The following is a 26,027-nucleotide window of genomic DNA, read 5'->3' as shown; positions in this document are numbered from 1 at the left end:
TGTGGCGGGCGGCGGGGCGAGGAGAGCGGTGGTTCCGGGCTTCCACCTGCGTGGCGGGACCCGAGGCAGCCATCTTTGATAAGGGAAGGGATCCCGCGGGATGCTAGCAACTTTCCCTCCCTTCACCTGACGCTTGCCCTGCATCATGGCGGCTTTTGCGGCGACGCCGCGCTCGACTGGCTCCCCGGCCGAGGGCCGGTGCGGTTACTATGTGGCAAAGAAGAAGAGGTTCTGCAGGATGGTGGTAGCAGCCGGGAAAAGGTTCTGTGGCGAACACGCTGGTGCCGCGGAGGTCTGGTATCGCTCTGCCCTCCCGAGAGTCGGAAATAAGTTTCCTGGCCCCCGCACTTCCCCTCTCAGACCGATTCCTGCTTCTGTCCCCTGGGTTTCGCTGCCTTTGTGTTCATCAGCGCGGTTCTATAGCCCCAGGGAGCGAGGTTGAGCCCGCAGCGACCGGCGCTGTGGGCAATGACTCCCGATTTCAGTTCTCCTCCAAACTCCCGCTTCTCACCTTCGCCGCTTTCCCGGTGGGGAGCTGTGGGTCCCAGCGCACGGGGATCCCACATCCCATCTGTGTTCCCTGAATCATCGCTCTTCTTGTCAGTGCGGTGGAGAGAAACTTTTTAAAAAGAACTTGAGAGCAAGTTATACCTAGTGTGCTGGAATTGGGAAGGAGAGATTTTATTTCTTTTTTCTTTTCTATTACGTTGGATACTCAGCATTCTTCTGTATTGGTTTCAGGTGTACAGCATTGTGGTTAGACAATCGTACTTTACAAAGTGATCCCACACCCCCACATTTCCAGTCCCTGGAAGGAACAATCTGCGCTGACCTCACTAGAGGTCCTTAAGGGACAATTTCACTTCTTTATTATTTTTTAATTTCTCAGTTACAGTCGACATACAATGTTACGTTAAGTTTCCGATATGCAACACAGTGATTACACACTTACATAACTTAGGAGGTGATTCCCCCAATATCTCTAGCACCCATTGGCCTCATAGATACTGTGACAATATTATTGACTGCATTCCCTGTTCTGTACTTTACATCAATTTTGTTTGCTAGTACAGTCACACCTATTTATTGTACTGTCTCTTTTTATGTGTGTGTATTTCTTTAGGATATAGAGGATAGAGAAGTAGAAATGAGAACAAGAGGAGGGGAATGCTGGTGGAAAAAGACCCCGTTGAATAGGTTTTAGAAGGATTAAACCGAATGGCCGGGTATCTGTTCCATGCCTTCTCCACGTCCAGTACTGTGTGTGCTGTTTTTGTGGGTTAGCCCCAAGGTGGACCCTTCTACGCAATACCCAGTACAGCTCCACCCTGGGCCCCTTACTCTGCCACTCTTGGAAGCACCCGCAGAGTTGAATTGCCTGGTTTTGAGGGGACCAGCAAACACCCCCCGATTGAAGAATGAGATGTGTGATAAGAGAAGGGTTTTGTTCTCAGTCTGTGAGGAGACCTTGGACTTGACCTTAACCACACAGCTGGAAGGTGACAGCCAATGGTGGTAACAGTAGAATATGAATAGATCCTCTCCAGCTGATCGGTCCCTGGAGAGGAACACGGCCAGCCCTGGGCTAAGCAGGTTTTTTAAAACTATGAGCTCACTTAATCTTTCTGAACCTTTGGAAGCAAGACATATAGTCATGTTTTGGCTGAGGCAGTAAGTCTCCCTAAAGTCATGGATTTCGGGGCTGATGGAGCTGAGAATCAGACCTCTGAAGTCTGGTGACCTATCACGTACAGACTCGTGGGAGTGTTGGGGGGAATTGCCATCGATGTTAATTTCCGTTCATTTTCCCCTAGTGCTTGTAGTTCAATCCATGTAACTTAGAAACACGCGGGATGTGACTGCTGTCCCGGCAAGTGGCAAAGCCAGTAGAATTTGGCCCCACCTATCAAATGGTTCAAATGCCATATTTCATTGTTTCTAATGCATCTTGAAATCAATGACATGTCATAATTTAAATTGTCAGTGTTTTTCTTAGCGGTGCCTAAAATAAATGTGCGTATTTTAGTCAATGGTTTCATCGGTTCAGCATTTCAAGTATAGGTCTTCTTTATAACCTATTTGAAGTACAGGCCCTTGGCCCTTGGCCAAAGCAGTATTTGCTCGGACATGTGTAAACCAGCCGCACTGGCCACTTTCGTGTTGTTAAACCCTATGACCTAGTTGTGCTAATGTTTTATTATGGGCTTTTTAAGGTATCCTTGCCTTGTTTTGGGAATGCATAAATTTATGATTACACTGAAGTCAGATCTAGTACCTGTAAACAATGAATCTGATATTTTATTCAACTATGTCCTTTTTCTTTACTAGGAAGAAAATGCTCGGAAAAGAATCCTGTGTCCTTTAGATCCGAAACAGTAAGTACGGGGTCAGATAAGGATTTTTCTCTGCTGGAAACAGTCATCGTCACAAGTCTTATTTTAAGTAATTTTCTCTTTAAATGTAGCACAGTGTATGAAGATCAACTAGCAAAGCATTTGAAAAAATGTAATGCGAGAGAGAAGCCAAAACCAGTAAGTATTTGATCAGAAAAGCTGAAGGGTGAGACGTGTGGTGTGACGTGTTGATGTAGACAAAGTAGCTTACAGATGTGAATATTTCACAAGCCTTGGCTCTGGAGGCTCGAGCATGGTCACTGCTCCTGAGTATGTGAAGGCCAGCACTGTGTCAGACTGAGAAGCCACTTACAGCCCTTGTTCAGATAATAGAATTTTAGCAACCAGAGTTGTTCAGAGAATAATTTCACAATTTATTTACTCAAAAGTATTTACTTAGTGCCTCCTAGTTTGTTTCAATAAGATATGATCCCAGCTTTCAAAGAGCTTATTTGAAACTGGTAAGTAAACTTGGAAATGATAGGTATTGTTTAATAAGTTCCACGGAAGAAGTACACATGTGAAAGAGCACATACTTACAGAAAAATTAAAATAAATCCAGGGAGTCAAAAAGGGCTGCCCAGAGAGAATAGTACCTATTGTAATTAGCCTTTGTAAGTAGGAAGAAATCAGACCTAAACTGTCCTGGAGTCTGTATCTTATCTCTGTTTTTGGTTACCCTCCCTGTCTGAGAAGGATGGGGGCAGAGATGAGCAAGTTGATACTTTGTTTCTGCTTTAGCACCCTAAACAAAACTGGCATAGTCCTCAGCCCCCGCTGTGGAGAGGGAAACTTTAATAAAAATTACTGATGAGTTTCTTTAGACTACAGATGTTCATATCACCACCTCACTAGGGTGTAAGACCCAGGGACACAGATTTTGGTCTGTTCTGCTCTCTGCGGTGGGGGATCCTCAGCACTGGAAGTGAGTTAAGGACCACAGGAGGTGCTCAGTAATTAATGAATCGTGGGAGGATGGGAAGGATCAGTTTTTCCACTTAATTTTTGTGATCACCCACATTAATAACAATATTTTCATGATTTGGTTTGTTTTTGCTAAGGACTTCTTTGTTGAGGATATTAATGCTGGCTTGAAGGATGAAACAGAAACACCCGAACAATTAGTAAGTACTTTAGGCTAAACGTTTCCTTTCCAACAGTATTTATAAGCTCTCTCCACATTCTGAATGAGCTGTGTTCCGATTTTTGTTTGGAATTAGTTAATTTGTTTGAATTTAGAATGCATTTTTCTACAGAATCAATATTCCTAGTGATAGCTCATTTTTGTATATAGGTTCCAATTTCTTCTCTCCCTGAAGAGCAGCTGGGAAATTTAATTACGAAATTGAAAAAAGCAAGTGCAGGTACGTCGGCCTAAAATTGCCGGTGCAAGATTGCTCAGGGCCGCGGGGCGGCGTGCGAGTTGGTGCCGGTGCGGGTTGAAAGACGTGAACTGCTGTTGTTGGAGTCCTGTGGTTTCGCGTTTGGTTGCTTCAGCTCTGTGCTTGTGTCTGGCCCAGGTTTGAACTCCACACTCAAAGATCAAATTCTGTCCCATCCAGCATTGCATGATGCCCTTACTGACCCTAAAAACGGTGACTCTGCAACCAAACACCTGAAACAGCAGGTATGTGTGGGCCACGGTAACTGCTCAAAATGGCCTTTTGTTCGTTTCTCAAAAGCTAACATTCTGTTCTTTCTAAATAGAGTTATTAACGAGATTTCATTTAGATTCTCTTTCAGGGTACAGAATCTTTCCATTTCAAAAAATATGTATAAACATATATTAAAAAATTGGGGCATAGATATGGTTCTAAGTACTGTGTCTGAAATACTTAAAAGCAGAGGAAAACTTTAAAGCCAAACAAAAATTTTCGTGTGAACGTGCTGCCTTATGTAGACATCACCTTGCTGTTTTTCCTGTCTGAGCCAGATGTGTTTGCTCCAGTTTATAAAATAATCTCGTCAAGTTTGCAGGCTTCTATTTTAGGTAACATTGAAAAATTAAAGTTACTTGGTCCAAGAAGATGCTTTGTTGAATTTGGAGCAGGAAAGGGAAAATTGTCTCATTGGGTTGATATTGCCTTAAAAGATGCTGAGGAAGTCCACTTCATCCTGGTGGAAAAGGTGACCACAAGATTCAAGGTAAATGAAGCTGCCACTGTATCAGTAATCAAACTGTTTGCACTTTCTGACACAAAAAGAAACATGTCTCAAGGGAAATGAATTTTTTGTGTGTTTATTTAGTTATAGTAGCTCTTTATTCTCATTATATCGGTGACTAAAACTGAAGATAAATGTTTTAATCCAAATTTTGATAGTCCATTCTCTGAGTTCTTAAGTGGAGACAAGAAAATAGGTGGAAAGAACCAAGCTCATGCCTGGGGTTAAAGGTCGGAGTCCTCTGCCACTTCCCAGCTCTCCCTCCAATACACATTTGTCGAGCACACTGCCAGGCCCCCTGGTAGACGTCGGGTGGGCTAAGTCCAATAAGACAAGGTCCGTACCTCTGTCACTTGTGTATGGAAAGGGAGACAAACCGATACATGATGATGGGAAAGTATTAAAACACGAAAAAAAGTCTGCACGGATGTCCACGTGGGTCCAAAGGACGAGTGACAAGTGTCTCTGAAGGGCGGGGTAGCGATGGGTTACAGAAAAGGTGGTATTCCAGATGTGTCTGGAAAGGTGGCACAGCATTTGCCAGGCCACCGGTCTGAGGAGTAGTCCAGGCAGCGGGACTGGTGTCACCCGGGCGCCCGAAGCAGCAGAGAAACTCGGAGCCTGTGTGTGTGTGTGGTGGGAGGGCGCGGCCCGGAGGGCTCGCAGAGGGTAGCGGGCAGGGCAGCCGGGCTGCAGGGGTCTCCCTGACCCGGGGGGGAGTCCTGCCATGCCCTGCTACATGCTGGGGGTGCACCTCCTGTCTCCAAGGCACTCACGTCTAGTGGGGCAGCCTCCCCAGCATTTCGGTGCAACATGCTAAGTGCCTTGTAACAGTGGTGAGTGCCAGGTGCCATCGGAGCGGGAAGGTAAAGCCAGTCCAGGCTGAGGTGGGTCATAGAAGGCTTCCCAGTGGAAGTGACAACTGAGAGGAGACCAGAGACTATGTAAGAGTTGATAAAGTGAATACAAAGGGGTTTTTAAAACAGTACCATTAAAGCTGATCAAGAGTCTGAAACTTCAAACAGGGAGATTAATTAGAAGATCATTATTCTCCAATAATCCAGGTGAGCAAGGACCAGAGCTAGGGCTGTGCCCAGGGACAGGGAGGAGGGAAGAGGAGATGAGGGATGTCCAGGTGCTGGAAGCCACAGACATGGCGATGTGTGTGTCTGGTGCCTATCGGCGAGGTGGGGCCTCAGAGTAGACTTTGTCAGTGGGTATAGTGGGACCGGATGTGACCTTTCAGGGACAGCAAGAGGAAGAGTGAGCCAGAAGCGGTGTCCCTCAGGGCTGGCAGAGTCGAAGTGGGGACAGGTGCTCCGAGGGAACGTCGGTTCCCCCGTCAGTGACCTGGGGATTCCTAGAGTTCAAGGAGATGAGGTTCACGGGATCGTTAATAAAATGTTCAAGCCTTGTAAAGATGTGCGATGTTATTACTTTGGAGTTTCATCCAAGAACACAGTTCTTAAAATTTTAGTGTTAATATTAATGATCCTCTTTTTTAAAGACTGAAATAGAAGATGGAAGCTTACTTGCTCTGAATTGTGAAACAATTTTTTTTATTTTAATGAAACTGCTTTTTTTAAAACAGAAAAAGCCATTGTTATAATAATGTTCTGTTTGTGCAGGTTGATGGCAAACACAGAAAGAAAAATTCAGTGTTTGAAAGACTTCAGATTGATATTCAGCACTTGTGTCTGAGTAAGTTGCACATGCTTCTGTTGTTGGCCACAGACCCTAGAAGTCCCACGCTCTGAGGGTCGCTTAACAGTCCAGTGATGCGATCGGTGCTGGGCACACAGGGCGGGTCTCGGGTCAGCGCGGGAGAAACCGCCTGGCCTTCGAGTCAAACACTTTAACTCTTGCTCGCTCAGTGGCATCCGTGTTCCTAATAAGTCACTGCATCGTGGGAGCCCTTCTTCCCAAACTAAAGGGGGAATTTTTTTGTTCCTGTCTCTTTCAGCCCTCAAATGCAGAGATTCTAATTAGTTCTCTGTTTTGGGAGGCCCACTGAGGCCTTACCTCATTCCCTGTTCTTTCAGACAAGATTCCTGTGCTCAGCAGAGAGAAGCTGCCCGTGGTGGGAATCGGAAAGCACCTGTGTGGTGTGGCGACAGGTGAGTGGACGACTCCCGAAGGCTGGGTGAGGACCTGAGCCGTGTCCCAGCTGTTTCCGGGTCTCTTTCGCATAGTTTAGATCACATGTGTTCACAGCTCGTGGGTCCTCATAGTGGCCCTGGGCCTGGGTTATGTCAGGTGCGGAGCTCTCCTGCACGTCTGCTCGTCTGGCCGTCTTGCAGGGGTGTCCGACCCGCAGGCCGCATGCAGCCCAACACCAAATCGTAAATTTACTTAAAACATTATGAGGTTTTTTGTGATGACATGTCGCAGTGTATTTTAATGTGTGGCCTAAGGCAGCGCTGCTTCGTCCAGTGTGGCCCAGAGACACCAAGAGGTTGGACACCCCAATATTCTGTTGTGTGGGACCTTAAAGTTCTTCGGGGTACATTTCAACCAAAAAGTAAATGAATCATTTATGGAAACTTTATGATTTCACCCCAAAAGCGACTGATTTTTTCAGAAGCATTGCTTGGGGAGGACTCGGAAACCTCTCCCATGAGAATATGGTCATATAGCGGGACTCGGGGAAGAAAACAAGTGTCAAGCGAGAGAAAAGCCTCAGTGTCTTGCCCGAGCACTGGGGTGCCCCAGCTCTGGCAGGCACAGCGGAAAGAGCACGGGCTTTGAAGTCAGGGGGTCCAGGGTTCCGCTCTGCTGTGTGACGCTGACAGAGGCCCTCCCTGCTCCGGGCTCGGGGCAGCCTCTGTGAAACAGGATCATGTGCAGTGGCTGCGTCGCCTGTAGGGTGGCCCGTGTTCAGCAAGGGTTAACTGCTGTCAGGTCCTCTTCCTGCTCCTGCTGGTTTCGTCCTCCGCACTCATGGGGAACTGGAGCCTCCAAATGGAGATGGGCTGGAAATGGCTGTGAGTGTCATGGACTTTTATGGGGTATCCCTCAGAAAAGCCTTCCGTCCTGGGAAGGAAAAAAGCCCCTTTCCTCCGGCCCACCTAACCCAAGCTTCTCAGAAGTACAGCCCCTGCTGGCCAATTCTCAAGTTGCCCACCCTTCCCGTCTTGAGTCACTGTGTCTGTAGTCCCCCCTCCTCGCCCCATCGTTCCCGTCCTGGGCAATCTGCCGTGGCAGCTCACCCTGCTAGAGATCGTTCCCTCCCCTCCATGGCTCTCTCCACCCCTGCCCTTCTCTCTCGGTCTCACTGCTCCTCCATGCCCTGTCCTTTCCTTGCTGACACCTGGACCCGTCTGCTCCACACCTGATCTGCTTTCCTCCTCTGAAAACGCTTCGGAGGCTCCCAGTCACCGCCAGCATTGAGTCCAAGCCCTTTTAACACGATGTCCTCGTCCCTTTCTGGCCTCTGCCAGCATCTGTCTGCCACCCCTGCCTCCAGCTTTCCGGGCCGGCGAGTCTGTCCTTACCTTCAGCCAGTGGTCACCCTTCAGGGTGCTGCTGCTTCCTTCTTATCATCATACTGGCTGCATATCTGACTTCACCTGCTGCGTTTGAACCGCTGCTGCTGTGTGAGTTCTCTGAGCTCGGGGACTGGGCTGACAGGACGGTTGACGTGTAACAGGCGCCGAGTGAGTGAGTGAGTGAGTGAGTGAGTGAGTAATCAATCTTGGCCACCAGTTTGTTCTGTTTTCTTGTCCCTGGAGTTCTCTGTAAAGGAGACGTTGAGGTGGATTGCTGAAGCTCCCGATTCTAAAAGAACTTAATTCTTTTAATAATTTTCTGGTCATTGATAATCTGAAAATCATCTCCTTAAGTCCGATGCAAATAAAACAGTGACGGAGCAGATGTGTCAGAAAATAATAGTTTATTAGATAACAGATTAGCTATCGTGTTCTCCAAATAAAAGGCTCCCATCGTGTCGGAGGACTTAAACTCATGTGTTGAATTAAATTTACTAGTGCGATATGAGATCATGTAATTGTGACATTTAGGGTCATACAATTTAAAAATACCTGTTTTTATTAAACAGGCACAGTTTGCCAATCTAAGCCCACAGAAAAATAGGGGTTTTACAGCATAGATTGGGGTGACTCCAGTGCTGTCAACGCTAAACATAGCAGTCTTCCGTGGGAACTGGCCACAGCTGTCAGACACGCGTCAGCTTTGCTCATGGCGCACTGTGAGGTTTCCACTGTCACACAGAGCACAGCTGCCCTGTGCTCATGTGCACCCATCGCCGTGACGTTCACGGTGACTTGCACGTGGACGGGGTTCAGTGTCCGGTTGCCTCGTGGGTGTGTGACCCAGGGAGGCTGACCTCCCGGCCCGACCCCCTTCTCAGCCCTCAGCCGGCCCTGCTTGCCCACACCAGCGCCAGCCTGCACGCATGCCCTTCCTCTTTATTCCTTTTGGCTTCCCTGACATCAGCCTTCCGCGGACTGTAAGTGCAGGTAGATAAATGTCTTCTGTCTGAGTCCTGACCTTCGCCAGCGGCGGCGAAGTGAGAGTCCCTCCAAGTGTTTGGACTGACAGGTCTTACAAACTGTAGACCTTGAGCGGCAGGCGGATTTGTTGGGAAGTAGACTGTATGTGGAGTAAGTCTGTAGAGACCTGAGACCATAATGAGAAAAGAGCAAATAGGAACGAAGCCGATGATTCACAAAAGAATTGCTAAGGTGAAAGGCTAAGCAAGTTTGGTGTTTTGGTTTCGGGGTTTTTTTTGAAACCGTGGTGCTTACCCGCCGTGAGAAGTACTCATTTTAAAGACGCTGTCGTGGGGGCACGTGGTTGTGTTTGCAGATCTGGCATTGCGATGTTTGGTTGGAGCCTGTGGTGCCCGTGGTGAGGAAGGGAATGAAGAGCCTTTAGCCAAACGCATAAAGAATGATAAAACGGACCGAGAAACTCCCGCCATGGCCGAGGAAGGAAGTGGCAGAACAGCCCCGGAGCAGCGGAGCCCTGTGGCCGGCATTGTCATTGCGCTCTGTTGTCACCACAGGTGTGACTGGAGACACTACGTGGGCAGAGAGTACTTCCGGGCTCTAGGCCTTGGGGCCCTCGAGTTCCACTATTTCCAGCGGATGAGTAGCTGGGCGACCTGTGGCATGCGGGACGCGCCCGTGGAGGCCTTGGGTGGCACCGCGAGGAGAGAGGGCCCGAGTGCGGACAGCGAGGAGCACGACGGCGGGGGACACCGAGTCGGTGATGGCCGTGCCGAGAGCCCGCCTGGGTAGGTGGCTGGGAACAGGTAGCCTGGGGCGGAGGTGGTTCCTTGCCGCTGCCCTGGCTCTTTAGAGAGGCTCCACCCGAATTTATCCATGGAAACACGTTTTACCGTCTGATTTTAGTGGTCGCTAATAAAATGTACCCTGGAAACACGGGGCGCAGCACAGCGCAGTCTATAGTGGGTTAGCTGGCGGCTTGTCAGTAAATGGAAGGGACTCAAACAACCGCACAAGCTTCGACTGCATTTTCACCCTGTCTGGTGTGTGTTCGGTTTAGGTTTCTTACTGTTGAGGAAAAGAAGGAAGTAGGGCGCCTCTGTAAACTGCTGATCGACCACGGCCGGGCGGAGTACCTGCGGCGGCACGGGTTCCGGCCCGCGCTGCAGTACTACGCGGAGCCCTGCGTGTCCCTGGAGAACGTGCTGCTGACTGCCGTGCCGCGCCGGCCCTGTCCTGCGGCGGAAGCCACCGCCTGACGGAGGAGGTTCTGCATGCCGCTGTCTTCCACTAAAAAAAGAGAGCTTCTTTAAATCGTATTTTTACATTTATGAAAGTGTAATCTGAATAGCAGAGAATATGAGCTTTAAAAAACGTTGTGGCCTCATTGAGCTTTGGAAGTAGCTCTGTTTTTTACTTGAGAAGTCCAAACTTCAGAGAATGCATCAGGTTCCCAAAGTGTAGTCTTCAGCAGGGCATCTTCCTTTGTTACCCGTCGGGCTTTACAGAGGCCGGGGAAGCGGTCAAACAGTCGGCCGGGTTATCTGAAACACACGCAACATGTCACCAGGGGGCTAGCACGTTCACTTTGTGTGTGCATTGATTCTGGAAATGCACTTTCCCTCGGTTTCATGCAATACTTTTGATTTCTCAAGTTCAAGGCCTAGCGATCAATGGTCAGTTTCCAACAAGAGCCAGTCTGAGAATTTGGCTTCTGTACGGATTTTTTCTTTCCATGCAGATCTGGAAAGGATAATCAATTGTGGTTTTTTTCTTATGCAAACATTCAGAGATGTTTACAATCAATACGTTTGCCTTCAGATTTCCAGAGTCATACCTGTATTTCTGTATTACCGGAATTCGTCCATGCAGACACCAAAACTGAACAGGTGTTTTCAAGGGGGAAAAAAACCTATCGTTTTATTGGATAATTATCTAGTTAGAACTTCCAAAATGGCACTCAGAAGCCCGTTTCACAAGTTGAAATTTGCAGATATCTTCTGAAATCAATTACCTCCTATCTTTTAACAGGCCATTTTTACATGTAAGAATACAAACATAAGTATATTCTCTCTTGTTTGGAAAAATAATTTGGAGTAAAGTAGAAATTAGATAGTGAAACCAAAAACCTCACATTTAGACCTCATTTAACTCGTGTAAACAGTTTCTATGCACAAGCGTTTATTAACCAAACATACGACAGGGCTGCTACTCTTTTCTACATTTTATCCTTGAGTTATTATTCTGCCTTTATTTGTAAAAAAAATAAATAAATAAAGTGTTAATCATTGATATATTTGCCAAGACAGATTCAGAATCACTAATTTCAGATACGATGATATTCTTAGGTCACTCTTTGCCTTGTGGTCTATGATTACAGGAATTGTAAACCAGCCCCCTAGCCTGCTTTTAATTCCTGACCTTTCTGTGTCAGCTTAATTGCAGATGTTTTGTGAAACTGCTAGGTTCAAACCCCAACCCTGTGACCTCTCAGCTGTGTGACCTTGGGCAAGCTCCTTAATCTCTTTGTGCCTCGATTTCCTCCTCGTTGAATGGGGATGGGAACAATGACAGAACCTACCTCCCAAGGCGGCCGGGAACCTCAGATCAGAAATGTAAAACGCTTACAACAGTTGGGGGCACAGAGTAAGCGCTCCACAAACACTGTAATGAATAGCACTAAGTCATGAATCTATTTTTCGTAAATAATAAGCAGACTTGGTTTTATAAGTTGTAACCTGTGTCTCTTGTTAGAAGTTTTATGTCAAATATTACTGAAGTAAGGTAGTCTGATTACATTTTAAGTCCATTACTCATGCCCCCTGATCTAGGATGCGTGAATGAAGATAATACGTCATTTGATAATTAACTCACTTCACTGGGTCAGAGAGTGCTAGTTGGCATCATACAACCTGTTCTGTATCACTCAACAAGTTATGCCCAGAAATAAATGGCATTCTACAACAGGCGTGTTCAGTTGTGTTTTGTATAACACACACACACACACACACACACACACACACGAGGATTAGACACACAGGCTTATGGCGAATTTAGCTTAATATGTTTCTGGCGACAGTGCCAGTACGTTACAGGAAGTAAACCTTGGCCATCAGTATGCCAGCCGCAGGACAGGTGCACTTTTCCCCAGCCTTGTTCGTTTCCCTTTGCATTACCATGGCAGCGATCTGGGATGTGCACAGAGCTGTTCCTTCACCCACAGACCCTGCAGGTTCATCAGACCCCTTTATGGACTTTAGATTCATCTCCACAACTGCCTCTTCCTGCATGTCCCACAGTTACATCAGCCTTACTGTGCTAAGCCTGAAGCCCACCTTCCGCTCCACCCGGTCTGCCCACCCGGCCAGCTCCGGTGCTCCGCTTCCCCGTCTTAGAGTCACCACCTGTCCAGCTGCTCTCCCTTAAAGCAGGTCCACCCCAGGCCCCCCTTTTCCCATCTTCAATTATCAACTCTATCACCCACTTGTCTTTTATGCAGTTATCCTGTGCTTTCCAAAACTAGGACCAAAGCTATTGCAGTTCTCAACTTGTCTTCCCTCCAAATGGTCCTCCATGTCACCACTCACGCAACCTCGCTGCCCCAGGTCTCATCATGTCCTAAACACCCTCCTTTGGGGTTGGTCAAACCTGTGTCTTCTAGCTGAAAGGCTCTATCATTGTTCACTCAGGTCATACTCATTCCTCAAGGCAACTACTTGAGGATGCACGAAAGTCTGCCTTTTGACTGAAAAACTTGACAGGAAAACTCGACATTTTAGTGAACTACAAAAACCATGATATCTATTCCTATACTACTGTTTCACTGTTTTTATTAACAGAATTGTGTTCCTGTCCTTCCCCTAACCTTGGTCTAAGTTAAAGACTTTCCTTTGTTCGTTTAAAAAAATGATTTAATTCTAAAATTATCAGACTGATTGAATTCTGCATATCAAAACCTCATATTTTAACTATCGTTTAAAAATCTGTATTATCTCACTATTTTTCATCCTCAGGCAAAACCTGTTTTGCTGTTTGTGGGTTTGTTCTTTGTAGAAAAGAAGGAAGTGGCAGCGAAGGTGGGGTTCATCAGAGTAAATTGGCATATGACAGACAGACAGGACGGGACAGGAAAGCTCGAACAGCATCTTCACCTGGCTGTGCTCCATGTGCTTGGCCAAAGAAACTTACTTCCTCCCTCCACTTGAAAGACTGCAAGGGCTTTGTCAAAACAGCCACCTGAGCTGAAGTCCACTTTTCTTCCTCCCACGATATTGACCAAGAGACCAGAATGTGACGGAACAGTCAGACAGAAGGACAGACCTATGAAGGAGTTCACATACGTTAACGTCCCCTGCCCGGAAGGAAGCCCCTACCTGCTGTGCTCCGCGCCTCCTGGATGTAGGTGCGCATGAACTGAAGGCCGAACAACTCCCGCTCCTCCTCCTCCTCCTCCTCTGTGCCCTCGCTGGGAGGGAGTGTCAGTTCCAGCCTCAGCGGGTTGTCTCTGAAGTTGACAAACCTAGCAGTTTACCAAAAGACAGCATTTAAAAATTTTTTTATTGTGATTCAGTTACAGTCGTATGCCTTTTCTCCCCATTCCTCAAAAGACAGCATTTTATAGGTGGCAAAGAAGTGTGCGTTTGCTTCCCTGCAGACAGCAAATGATAAGAGAATTCTAAGTTACTCTTTTTGAACTGGTTTCAGTAACTGAACGTGTTGGTGAGATGTGATGTACCCCAAGAGTTTTTAAGGATTTTCCCCTAGAAGAAAAAACTACTAGCTTTAGACAACTTATCTGCAAAGCTCGTAAAAGCAGCCGTAGCACCTACTGAGCCGGTGCGCTTGAACTTCCTAGGGCGACGCTAATGCTTCTCAGATGCAGCGGCTCCGCGACTTAATGGGGCGACACCCCAATAGACACACTGTCACTTGAAAATAAGTCAGAAATGCGTGTAAAACACCTAACGAATGTGATAGCTCAGCCTAGCCTACCTTAAACATGCCCAGAACGCTTACATTCGCCTACGGTTGGACAAAGTCACCTAACACAGAGCCTGCTTTGTAATAAAGCGTCGAGTATCTCATGTAATTTGTTGTGTACATCACTTTTGTACCATCGTAAAGTCTAAGGAGTCTCTGCATGATCAATATAACGAACCTAAAGTTTGCATATGTTATAGACTTTCTTGTGTCTTTATCATCCAGTCTTCCTCTGGTACGGAGCTTAGTAATTGCTGAATGTGTACAATGAATGAATGATTTTTTTATGGACGATGTGGGATTTGGTGTGAATTGCCACACCGTATGTTCACTGTCAGGAAGTTAAATTTTGGAAGGAAGACACCCAAGGAGTTTTAACAGTAATTAACTCAGCACAAAGTTATGACTGCTCTCTCTTTAGGATAATTGCCTGTGTCCCTTTGTAGTTGTTTAGAAGGGAAATTATCACTGTTCTTATGTTTTTTGTTTTGATACCGCGGGTGGGATCTGTGGGCAGGTATAAAGATGATTTCCATGGAAATGTTACCCACAGAAGGCATTCACTCCTTGAAGCGGATAAATCCCACTCAGCCCTGCTTCAGTTTTGTGGATTGATTCTCCAATAACTTAGACCAGTATTATATGAATCCTGTTCATAAGTTAGGGCTCCAAAACTGGACACGATTTTGGAGTGCCTGTGTTCTCATGAATGCGAACTCAAGTCTAGTTACAGCAATTCCTCTGCGTTACTTTGCTCTGCGGCTGAAGGGAACACGTCGGGTTTGTGCAGAGAACTTTTACCTCAGGCCGGTCATCTCCTCCATGAACGCCGGAATGTCCGGCAGCCGGTTGTTGGAGAGAACGAGAGTGCCCAGGTTTTTCATGTTGCCGATGGCTTCTGGCAAGCACGTGATTTCGTTCCGCTGCAGCCACAGCGTATGGAGCTTTTGCATTCTGAAGAAGTAACGGGTTCCTGAGCTTAGTCAATCACACATCATATGAGAACCCTGGATCTCATGAGCTTAGTCGTCCCAGAAATGCCACCGGTACCCCTGTCCCGTCAGCTGACTCGCACCCCCCAGTCACCAGGGCAACCGCGGTTCGGGATTAATCTCTACCATCTGGCTCATGTGCGGTGGTGGAACTGAAATCAGTGTATTCTAGAATTCTTCGCTATTCTCATAGATTTCTCAAAGGAGAACTGCTGTAAGTGTGGTGCAATTCAAATTCATCTTCCAGGAAGAATCCGAAATGGCCGATAGGCCCGTTCAGGACAAAGTAAGCACGAGTAGACTCTGGGGCCGGCTGCCTAGGGTCACACCCTCGCTTGCACACTCACTACGATCGTGAGCAACGTAATAGCTAACATCTCTGTGCTTCCTCGTCCATGTGCTTAGTGCACAGAAGTGTCTGGCGTGCACTGAGCGATGGTGTCACTGTTGTGGCACATTCTTGTCACTCTGTGGGTGTCAGAGAGCCAGTTTTTCTCTTTTACTTCTTTTTGGAGTAAATGAGAATATTCTGTTGAACGGTGGCACCGCTAGCTCTAGATGCACCTGCTGTGATCAATTAGGTATGGGGGCCCCTGGGCGCTGTTTATTTCATTTCACCGCATCTGCTGGGAGCATGAAAGGCTGCTGACGTTACCTGTCTATCGTCTCAGGAAGCTGTCGGAGCTGGTTGCTGCCCAGGTCCAGCCACTCCAGGGCAGGCATGTTCAGCACAGCGGGAGGGAAGGCCGAGAAGCTGTTCATGCTGAGGTCAAGGTGAGTGAGATTGGACAGGCCGCCGAGCTGAGGAGGCAGAAGAGGCGTGTCAGAGCGAGGGGCGCAGTGCGAGCTGGAGCACTCAGCCCACCTTGTGCACCAAGGGTCCCCAAGACAGTTGAAACCAAAATGAACCTGAGTAACTCCAGATAAATGGAGAACTCTGTCCTAGAAAGTCCATCTATTCAAAGGCAATTATATTTCAAAATAGCCAGGTTCTAGGGACTACAGAGCCTGCCTGGCAAAGGCTCCCCTGACCCGCTTCTCAGGATAAACATATATTATGTTTCCCTTTCACCCTAGAGTTGAGATGTATGTGGGAAAACTCACATTCAAAATAATCCTTCTATTGAACCCCCTTATGGGATCTCAGTCACAGAATTGAGTTTCGGAATTCTAGTTTTAAATGAAAACAATACAAATTTATTAAGAATAACAGAGCACCAAGTGCTCAGCTTAAGAAAGAAACTGTACTGATATGACTGCCCTTCTGTGTCCTTTGTCCCTTCTTCCTCTCCAGAAGTCACACTTCTCCTGAACTTGGCGTCTCATTCCCATGCCTTTTTTAATGCTTTTATTGCTATACAGGAATACATGTTTTCTATGTATTTCTCTATATACAAATTACTATTATATACGTTGTTGTAAACATATGACTTTGTATTCTTATGTGTTTTAATTTTACTCAGAAATTATGACACAGCACTGTCTCTCTTTAACTGGGTTTTGCTCTCAATATCAGTGTTTAAACTGTGCTCACATGGACGCTCCTAGTTTATTCATGTAAGAATAGCCCTTAGTTACCTGTGCACCCCACCCCCAGTCTGAGAAAGCTGTGAGCAGGAGTCGTCCACCGTCCCACCTTAAATTGATGAGAAGTTCTGACACCCGCTCCACCGGGGCTGTGCCTAACTTCCGTTTTATGGACACAGCGGCTTAGGTGGGCCGTGTGACTACAACGGACGAAGCTATGTGGCCATGTGCACTCAAGCGTCCACGGACCTAAAGCCACGAAATGTCTTCCCTCTTTCCACAGGACAGTAGGAAAGTTTCAACACGTGAGAATTTCGTTAACTTTTATTTAGAAACTCTCCATCGAGCTATGAGATCTCCGTGTTTTATTTCTACGTCAGGGCGTGTTCAGGACCCACCACGTGAACGCCACAGAAAGAGGCACAACTACACTGTCTTGTGGGCAAAAAAAGCAGAAAGGTTTATCTCATAATTGATGTTTCTCCAACTTTAGAATTCAAGCCATGAATAAAACACTTTTTTGAAATCTGTTAACAGACTTCCAAATTTTCAAATGGCTCAGAACAGAGTATGAAGAGATTGTTCTTATGTCAGCACAGACGTGTTTGCGTGTCTGGCCCTCGCAACGTCACAGCTCACGCTGCCGACTTCTCAGTGGGGCTAGAATGCATTGACGGTAGAAGATTGAAAACCTACTAAAACTATTACCTACACAACTTAATTTTGCATGTTCAAGGCCACCTTAGAAGTAACCCCCGGCTCCAGATCTCAGCCCAGCGTTGTTCCAGTAAAACCTAATTCTCCAGGCGAAGAGATTTAGGGAAAGACGCGCTAATGGTCATGGCCTCACTCACACAGCTTTTTGGCAACAGAACCAATCGTGGGAACAAAGTCATAAGAACGGCAAATTAGAAATAAAGACTATCGGCCCTCTTTGTAGGTATGAAGAGATTGTCCCTGTGATCATCATTTTCCTCATGAACAAATGCCTACTCTTCATTAAATTGCACTATTGTAAGAAGAGAGAGAGATCACACTATGTCTTGCAAGAGCAAAAGTTATTGTTGACATGTTTATGGCTTGGAAAAAAGTGATATTTTCACCAAGATATAAAGGAGAAGGTAATAATCTATTTTATTTTGAGTTCTATTCTTTTTCTTAACTGTTATCTTGCAAAGTCATTGCTTTCAAGGCAAAGCACCATGGAAATTTCCTCTGTGGATTCTAAGAGCATCAGGTGTGTTTGAAAAGTAATACAAGCGCCTAGAGCTCTAGGACCAGTTTGGTTTTGGCCAATAACCAGGCATCCTCCGCATTTCAACCAAACCCAAGCCTGAAGGCTCTCCAGGCCCACTGCCCTGCATTTACTTGCTGGGGCCCAGGAAACTACTTCTAAAAACGAAACGCCCGAAGAATTCACATCCTATCGCTTAGCCTCTCTCAAACACTGGGCGCTCTGTCAACAACCAACCTAGTGTGCAAAAGAGTTTGTTCCTAGCACCATGCCGTCTGTGCTTCATGGTGATTATTCATTCATTCAGTAAGCATTTATTAAGTAACAACTGCCACCCAGGCTGTGCTTGCAGCTCTGGGAACGGAAATGAGTCAGACTCACGCTGGCCTCCCGGAGGCCAGTAGTACAAAGACGGTAGCAGAAGTGTCGTTTATGCTAAATAGAGGTTGCTCTTATTGAAACGATGCATTCTACTTAAAATAACCGGAAATCGCTTTCACTAAGTATTTCCTGAAATGCAGTCTACGGCATTTCTCCACTGGTGTTATTTTTGAGGGTCACACAGTTGAGAGACGTAAGCCACTAGCAGACGGAAAGTGGAATCGTGGGCCTGCGTCTCGCTGTCACCTCTGGCGGAAGATCGCATATGTCTCTGTTGACGGCAAGTTCTAGCTTCTCCAAACTGGCACAGTTACTTAGTTCCTTGGGGACCGTCTTGATTTTGTTGTAACTAAGAATCAGTTCCTGAAGTCGCGTAAGTAGTCCTACGAAAAATAATACACAGTTGAGAGCAGGTGGGTAGAAAACAGTATTTCCAGTTACGAAGTATTACCGCATTAAGAACTGGCCGGTTTTGCAGGGATAAATTCACACTGGCCAGGTTGTGAGCTCTTGCCAGATAAGGGGAAGGTTTATCAGTGCTTTAGGCAAAAGTAGTTTTTTTTTTTCATTCTGTTTTATCTATACTGTATTCTGACCAATTTTCCACTGGAGACTTTTTTTCTTCTTTAAGAAACCTCCCTAATTTTCTTTTTTGTCTTCAACCTGTCCCCTTTGAGAAACAACTGAACCAGCAATACTGGTTTTAGACTCTATACAATTATATTCCAAACAGACTTTTTTTTTTTTTTGCATTGAAACCTCATCCTGAATCACCTCAGGAAATCCTGAAGCTTGGCTCCCCCAGAGCATCGGTGTAGAGTAGATGTCTGTAGTTTCCCCAGGGCTCAGGGCTGCGAAGGATGAGACCTTTGTTCCATGTATCCGACAAAAGTCTCAACGAAGAGCATGCCTGCGGGTGGACAGACCGGCAGGAGAGTGAAAGCGGCAGCCTTCCTTACCTATTCCACGAGGTATCTCCGAAATTGTGTTTCGAGATAAATCTAGCACGATGAGGCTCTGGAATCTTCCGATGAATTCGGGAATTTTCAACAAACCAGTTCTGTGCAGCTGCCACTCCTGCAGCTGATTCAGTTTCAGTAGTGAAGCAGGAAGGGTCTGAACTCAAGAGAAGGGAATGACAGTCACCGTATCACTTAAATGACCTCAGTGCCACGCCGCAGGGAAGCATGATTGTCGAGCTATTATTACTTGATTTGGAAAAGAACTCAGAATCTTTTTCTTTCAGTAGGTTATATTTCCAAATGCTTTGTGCTATTAACTTTTTGTTTTGCTCAACCTCAACCCCAATAATAATAGAATGAACAAGTAACATGTTTTGGTCAATAGCACACTCACGTAGAAAACTACGTCCTAAAGATTCTGTTGTGTTAGGCTTTTCTAGAGTACGTATGCTTTTGAAAATGAAAACATGGTGGGTACTTGGAGTCACAGAGAAACCAAAACATTTTTTTAATTTAATCTCTTTTTAAAAGATCTTATTTATTTAATTTTAGAGAGGGAAAGGAGGGAGATAGAGAGGGAGAGAAACATCAGTGTGTGGTTGCCTCTCACACATGCCCCAATGGGGACCCAGCCCACAACCCAGGCATGTACCCTGACTGGGAATCGAACCAGTGACCCTTTGGTTCACTAGCCAGCACCCAATCCACTGAGCCACACCAGCCAGAGCTAAATTTAATCTTTATGGTATTTTTTCCATTGCCATTCTAATCCTTATGTCTCCCTCCTCCCAGCAATCACCACACTTTTCCATATCCATGAGTCCTTTTTCCTTTTTGCTCAATCCCCAACCATTTTAATAATTATTTGATTAAGTATTTTTGTCACATACATCAACTGTAATTGAAATTTAAAAAATTATTTTTTTTAAATAATTCTTTAAAAAATAATTCAGACTTCTCTTTCCTTTCTGTTTTGAAATATTTTATAGTATTAAAGATGATTTTTTTAAATTTAAGGATCTTAAGAGTTTCAGCTATTCTAAAGTCTCTGCCTTTCTTTCAGCCTAAAATAGCCAAGAGAGAAAATAAAGGAGCTAAATATACCTATATGCATAGAAACACTGACCCGAGGGTGAGAGGCCCTCGTGAAAACTGGAGTTCAGCCAATGTAATCAAGCACTTGTGTCTATGGGTGTGTATGTGTGAGGTGGGGGAGGGAGGATACAAAGCAGGTGGTGGACCTAATAACAACATTAATATCACCCTGGCTGGTGTGGCTCAGTGGATTGAGTGCCGGCCTGCGAATGGAAAGGTTGCCAGTTCGATTCCCAGCCAGGGCACATGCCTGGGTTTCAGGCAAGGCCCCCAGTTGAGGGCGTGTGAGAGGCAACCGATTGATAGTTCTCTCTCACATCTACGTTTCTCTCCCTCCCTTTCCCTCTCTCTAAAAACAAATGAACAAAATCTTTTAAAAAATTAATATCCATTCCCATTTTCTAAAGTTTTAACTGAGTGTTTGCTTTGGAAAAGCTGTATGATTTTCACTAGGCAGATGGTCATCTTTTTATGGAAATTAGGAATTATTAAAAGGATTAGTAGGAGAAATATTACAACTGACTTAAGTTTAGGCGGAGTAAAAGCAAACTGAATTTTTGCAAAAAAAAAAAAAAAGAAGTGACAATATGTTTCTTTTCAGTTGCTCACGTTGCCCAAATCATTTGGGTATATTATTAACTTTGACTTTCTAACTATTCCAGTCTTGATTACACAGTCTCAGAATCATTCTGTAAGCTCCCCTGCAAAAGCAAAGGGGAGAAAATCAAATATTATTAAAATACTTGCAAAGCTTACCTTCCATTCCTCTTTCTCTATCTTCAGAATAAGTCTCCCATTTTCCCTGGTGACCTTCTCCTTCAGTCGGGTCAAGGTCACTCGTTCTTCCCAGATCCGCACAAGCCTGGGGACCAGGAAGCAGTGTTAGCTCACGGGCAGTGACAGAGGCAGCGGGCACTTTCGTATCCATCGGGTAAGTACAGACACTACACTTGACCTTAGTCAAAAGGCCGAGAAGCCACGGTGCTCACTTTTGTATGAAGAAAGGCTCGTTCGAAACCACCACTTGATCAATAGTATGTAGAAATCGAACACGATTTTATTTTATAAGAATTGTAGATATGATTAAGCATCACAAATGCCCCATTTTTATGTCTTCAGAAAGTATCATAACTCTCCATAATTTTTTTTATAATGGCTTTCTTGAGATGCAATTTTCCTGCTGTAAAACTAATCATTTCACCAGGATGCAGTTCAGCAAAGAGTTCAGGGTTTTTTTCCCCTGGCAATCAGCTTCCCTGCCCCCTTCTGAATGGTGTGTCACAGTCTTACCACTCTGCATCAGCTGTGGTTATTTATTATTTCTTTAGGAATACAAGTTTCAAGACTATGTAGTTTACTTTTGAAACAGCCTAGAGTTAAATTCATCATAAATCAAGTTTTATAACACTATAAAATGAGCTTACAATGAAATTGTTTTAAGATTAAGGGAAGGGTGCCTTGAAGGGCAGCATTTTGCAAATTCCTAGTAAAGATTCCAGAGCTAGAAACGGCTTTTGGTCTAGGTATGAAAAAAAAAAAAAAAAGAATTTTCCCCCTAAATTTCTTAAACAATCTCTGATTTTTTCCCCCGAAGGATTGTCAAAAATCTCTGATGTGGCCTGTGCTAATTATAGCTGTTTGCATAGGTCTTCTCTGTCAGTGCCCCTGGGGCAGAATTCAGGGAGGGTTTACTCTCAGTGCCCCAAGGTACTCCCAGCTAGTGTGTGGGAGTTTGGTGCATGCATGAATGAATGAATGAATGAATGAGTGCCTCTAGGGGCTGGCGTAAGGCCCAGCTAAGTAGGCAGAGTCTGGACCTAATCTTAATGATCATAGAGGTGTGTGTAACTTAGCTTTTGGAATTTACATTTTACTAATAAATAGTCCTCCCTCCCAAACACAATCTAGTCAAGAAGCCAAAAAAAGGAGATGGGTCCTGGCTGGGTAGCACAGTGAGTTACAGCGTCGTCCTGACACAACAAGGTTGTGGGTTTGATCCCCAGTCAGGGCACATACAAGAAACAACCAATGAACGCATCGGTAAGTGGAACAACAAATCAATCTCCCTCTCTCTCTAAAACAAGTAAAAGTAAATAAATAAAAGAAGAAGACGCAATAGGGAAAATGATGCACACTCCTTACTCTTGTACAGAGAGAACTCCGAGCTACTGAAATGAAATGGTTCTTAACCAGACACGTGATACATGAATTCAGGAGTGCAGAACCCAGTCATGATTCCTGACCGCCGATTTTAGAATGAGTAGGACTCACTGAGAGTACTGTCAGGTCGAATCGGTCTTGCGTGTGCACTATCAACACGGTTGGTGTTGTAAGGGTGGCTCCCCTCAGGCAGGGCCCATCCAGGGAAATGGGAGCCCTGAGGCCCATGTGACGCCCAGGGGCTCAGATAGCTTGCGTGTGAACGCTACCCCACATTTATTAGCAATGAGATCTTTGACAAAGTGACCGAGCCTGTCTCTTGGGTTTCCCATGTTGAAAATGGAGGAAATAATAGCACCTATGCGTGGCAGAGACTACTTATCCCCCGTTATCTGTTACTCCTCTTCTTCCTCAATAACACATCCTCTAAATGTAACTGGGCACAAGATGTCCCGCAGCCACCCCCACCCCTGGCAGCCAGATATGGCTCATGGGAAGCTCGGCCGTGGGATGCTGGCAGAAGCAGTGTACGCGTTTTCCTACTGGCCGGAATCAAACGGGTTGGCTGTAGTTGGTGTGTCTATTTGGGGCTGGGCAGTGACTTCAGGAATGGAAGCCACACGCAGTTGAGCAACGAGGCAGAAGCCCAGGTATCCGAATCAATGGCATGCTGTTCCAGCCCTGGACCACTTCATCCAGAAAAGCTAACATTCTTGTCTGAGGCGTTCTTACTGTAACTTACTTTCTCTCATAGTTCAGTATCACCCATGATACGAAATCACATTTCAGCATGTTGAGAGGATTTAAGTGAGACAGTGCAAAGAAAACACTCAGCAGATGCCTAGGAAACAGTAAGTGCACCATAAACAGCTGCTACCCTTCTCACGGTCAGCACCGTTACCATCTTTGGTTGGGGAGAGTGGCCCGCCCCATCCAGATCAGACGCATATAGTTGCTTATCAATAACCTTTCCTCCCTCTTCTTTGCTGGGAGAATACTGGTCATTTTCAAGTATTTACATTTCCCCCCATGTAACCCAGGTCTTGATTTGTCTAAATCCATCACACAGCCGCAATCCCTAGAAGGCTGCTGGATGAGGGGTGCACAAACGACCCAAGTCTGGCCAATAGAGAAGAAATAGAACAAACAGTTTCCACCCTACTGCTAACATGGCGAGGCCAAGAAGTGCCCTGGTCATCCTGTGACGCCCAGGGAAGTTACCTGAGAGCAGCAGGGGAAGGTGACAAAAGCAGAGTGGACAAAGCTGTTGAAGTTTTGGGAGTGCCACACCTCAGGACTTCCTTATCGCCTAAGCCATTGGTGGTTGCACGTTCTGTTACTTGCTGACTCACACAAGACCATTTAACACTTCGACAGACCTGACGCATGGGGGGTCTGTGGGGGGCTTTTGGGGGATCCGTGAGGAAAGGGGCTATTCTTGCAAGATTAGTAGAACTTCGGAGACATTCAGGGAGGAAACTAAGGAGACACCAAGAAAGCAGAGGAAATGAGAGCCAAGCCACTGAAATAGGGCCCAAGTCAAGGAATCAGGTTTACAGGGGCCCAGGCTGGAGCGCACAGCTGTTCACATAGTTGAGAATCTGCAGAACCTTCTGCCAGGTGGTGGTCGAGACCCTAGCGGCTACGACGTTGCACAACCAACCACTGAAAAGTCGACGAAATGGTGCTAATCAAACATTAGTGACTGACGAATAGAGCCCTAATAGAGCCTACAATTACTACGATTTCACGTACAGACACTTGAACTTTCTGGGTCCCCGTCGCACAGCCACACTTCACTGAGTCCAGTGTTTCCTTTGGGTATCTACTGAGTTTTCAATAAATAAAAAAAATTCCCATCAGGTTCAATACCAAGGCATTTCATAATTGCTCTTTTCTACAACGAGGTTACATGTTCACGAGTTCACAACAATAAACACGTTACGACGTACTTCTGTTGAAATTCCTTCTCGCGCTTCAGGTCTTCACTGAGTATCTTTATTCTTTTTTCCCAAATTTCCTTGACAGCACTGACAGCCCCCTTACAAGCCACGTTTTCTGACATGACTTCTCCACATTGTCACAGAGTCACCGCCTGCACGAAGTTCTGAACAGCTGAATCCCAGAGGTCATCTCAGAAAGGACCTAAGGACACGAGGAAAAGAACAGCGTGTTTTGGATGCTCACTCGGTATTCTCACGGTCATAATAGCGCAGGTTTATTGAACACGTTCCAGGTTCCCCAAACTACTCATACACGTACGTGCCGCGGCTCGGCCAGTACCCTCACAAAAATACTGTGACGTGCGTACTTTCAGTGTCTCTAAAATACGGATGGGAGCCTGCGCCTTAAAGACGATGAGCAGTTTGGTCAAGGTATTGGTGCCAAGTGTACTCCCTCCGTTACTAAGTACTTCACAACAACGAAAACCTGCAACTCGTTTACCCGTCCGATTAGAAAATGGTTAAAAAGGATATATAAAATAAGACGGGCTTCGGGGGGTAGCTATGTAATCCGGCTGGAATTCAGCGGAGTGGCCATGTGTGTCCTGGGCTCCTTTGCTCTTGTGTAAAGTAAGTTGCAAATGGACGGGTAAAATTGAGGATTGTGACCCGAATCTCAGAAAGGAGAAGAAAACAATAATTGGGGAATGGTTATATAAATTATGGTAGGTCCGTTTGATGGAATGTTCTTTGCCTTACAAAGAATGGTACTGGTTTTTCACCAAATTATATGAACAATGGTGAAAGAATTTGATTCACGATTAATTGGTTTTCTCCCGCATTCGGAAAGCCAGTGGTGCCCGCATCACCCCGACTACGCAGCAGTGCCGTGGAACGCTGTAATGTGGGGAAAGGAGAGAGTTCCGGAAGGGAGAGGGGCCCTCGCAGCTGCGCAGGGAACTGGGGAGCGCTGCCATCCGGGAAAGGGAACAGCACACGTTGTCCTACTCTCCATGGAGGGAGTTGGGCGATAGCCGCCAAACTTACAAATGCACGCTTACACTTACAGAAATTTATGCCACAAATGTTTTCAGTCGTAAAATGACATATTGCAAAATGATTCACCACGGTGTTTTTCATAACAGCAAAAGGTTGGAAACACCCTGATTTCCATCTGTAAATGGTGGTGCAGCCACCTCGTGGGAAAAGACACAGCTCCATGAAGAAGGGACAGCCTCTTGTAAACTGACCTGCCGCGACCTCTCAACAGTTGATTCACCCCCCTACAGAATGTGGGTATTTGGGTTTCAGAGTTGTGCTACTATAAGCAATACTGTTTCTTAAATCCTGGTTTTCATCTTAGTACCCAAGTGGGGAGTCAATAGATATTGTGGGTACTTTATGAAACGAGATGTAAAGAAATCAGGGTTTGCTTCGCGTTATAAAGGTGATGGAGAAAGATGCTGGACGTTGGGAGAGCGCTCCAGGGGGTGTCAGAGAGCGCGGGCGGCATCCTTCAGGGTGAACTCCCGTTGATAACGTCTCACGTGGATAAGAAGCAGCATGTAACTAACTGCCTTCGGAAAAAAGAGAAAGAAATACAGGGACAACCACTGGAATACTGAAAATGTTACTTCTTGGGTGACAGGGAGAAACTGGGTAAAGAACATTGCTTTTCATCACAAAAGCCTCTGAAGCACTGATTTCTTTAAAGTAAAAGCATGCAGG

The 26,027-nt window shown here is 45.8% G+C and overlaps 2 protein-coding genes across 4 annotated transcripts; one reads left to right on the top strand and one right to left on the bottom strand.

Annotated features, from left to right (window-relative positions):
- Nucleotides 1–145: 145 nt before the first annotated feature.
- On the top strand, nt 146–11,991 carry TRMT13 (tRNA methyltransferase 13 homolog). 3 transcript variants are annotated; one of them, XM_024570392.4, is made up of 11 exons: nt 146–292; nt 2,329–2,375; nt 2,465–2,531; nt 3,455–3,517; nt 3,688–3,757; nt 3,956–4,020; nt 4,371–4,538; nt 6,185–6,257; nt 6,599–6,673; nt 9,384–9,813; nt 10,086–11,991. In XM_024570392.4, the coding sequence occupies exons 1-11, from the start codon at nt 146–148 to the stop codon at nt 10,282–10,284; spliced, it is 1,404 nt and encodes a 467-aa protein (XP_024426160.2). In that variant the 3' UTR covers nt 10,285–11,991. The 3 variants fall into 3 exon arrangements, with proteins under 3 accessions (XP_024426160.2, XP_024426159.2, XP_045059470.2); XM_024570391.4 differs by having other exon boundaries at nt 3,914–4,020; XM_045203535.3 differs by lacking the exon at nt 10,086–11,991 and having other exon boundaries at nt 3,914–4,020; nt 9,583–9,773.
- On the bottom strand, nt 10,457–24,448 carry LRRC39 (leucine rich repeat containing 39). Its single transcript, XM_024570302.3, has 8 exons — nt 24,309–24,448; nt 20,953–21,058; nt 19,099–19,255; nt 18,386–18,522; nt 15,653–15,798; nt 14,807–14,959; nt 13,399–13,544; nt 10,457–10,569 (listed from the first exon to the last, which is right to left on the bottom strand). Exons 1-8 carry the CDS (start codon nt 24,419–24,421, stop codon nt 10,514–10,516), a joined length of 1,014 nt encoding a protein of 337 aa, XP_024426070.3. The 5' UTR covers nt 24,422–24,448; the 3' UTR covers nt 10,457–10,513.
- Nucleotides 24,449–26,027: the final 1,579 nt, after the last annotated feature.

The sequence above is a fragment of the Desmodus rotundus genome, unplaced genomic scaffold (genome assembly GCF_022682495.2).
Source record: "Desmodus rotundus isolate HL8 unplaced genomic scaffold, HLdesRot8A.1 manual_scaffold_172, whole genome shotgun sequence".
Taxonomy (NCBI): domain Eukaryota; kingdom Metazoa; phylum Chordata; class Mammalia; order Chiroptera; family Phyllostomidae; genus Desmodus; species Desmodus rotundus.
Note: the sequence above shows the minus strand (reverse complement) of the source record. Positions and strands in the feature narration are given on the sequence as shown.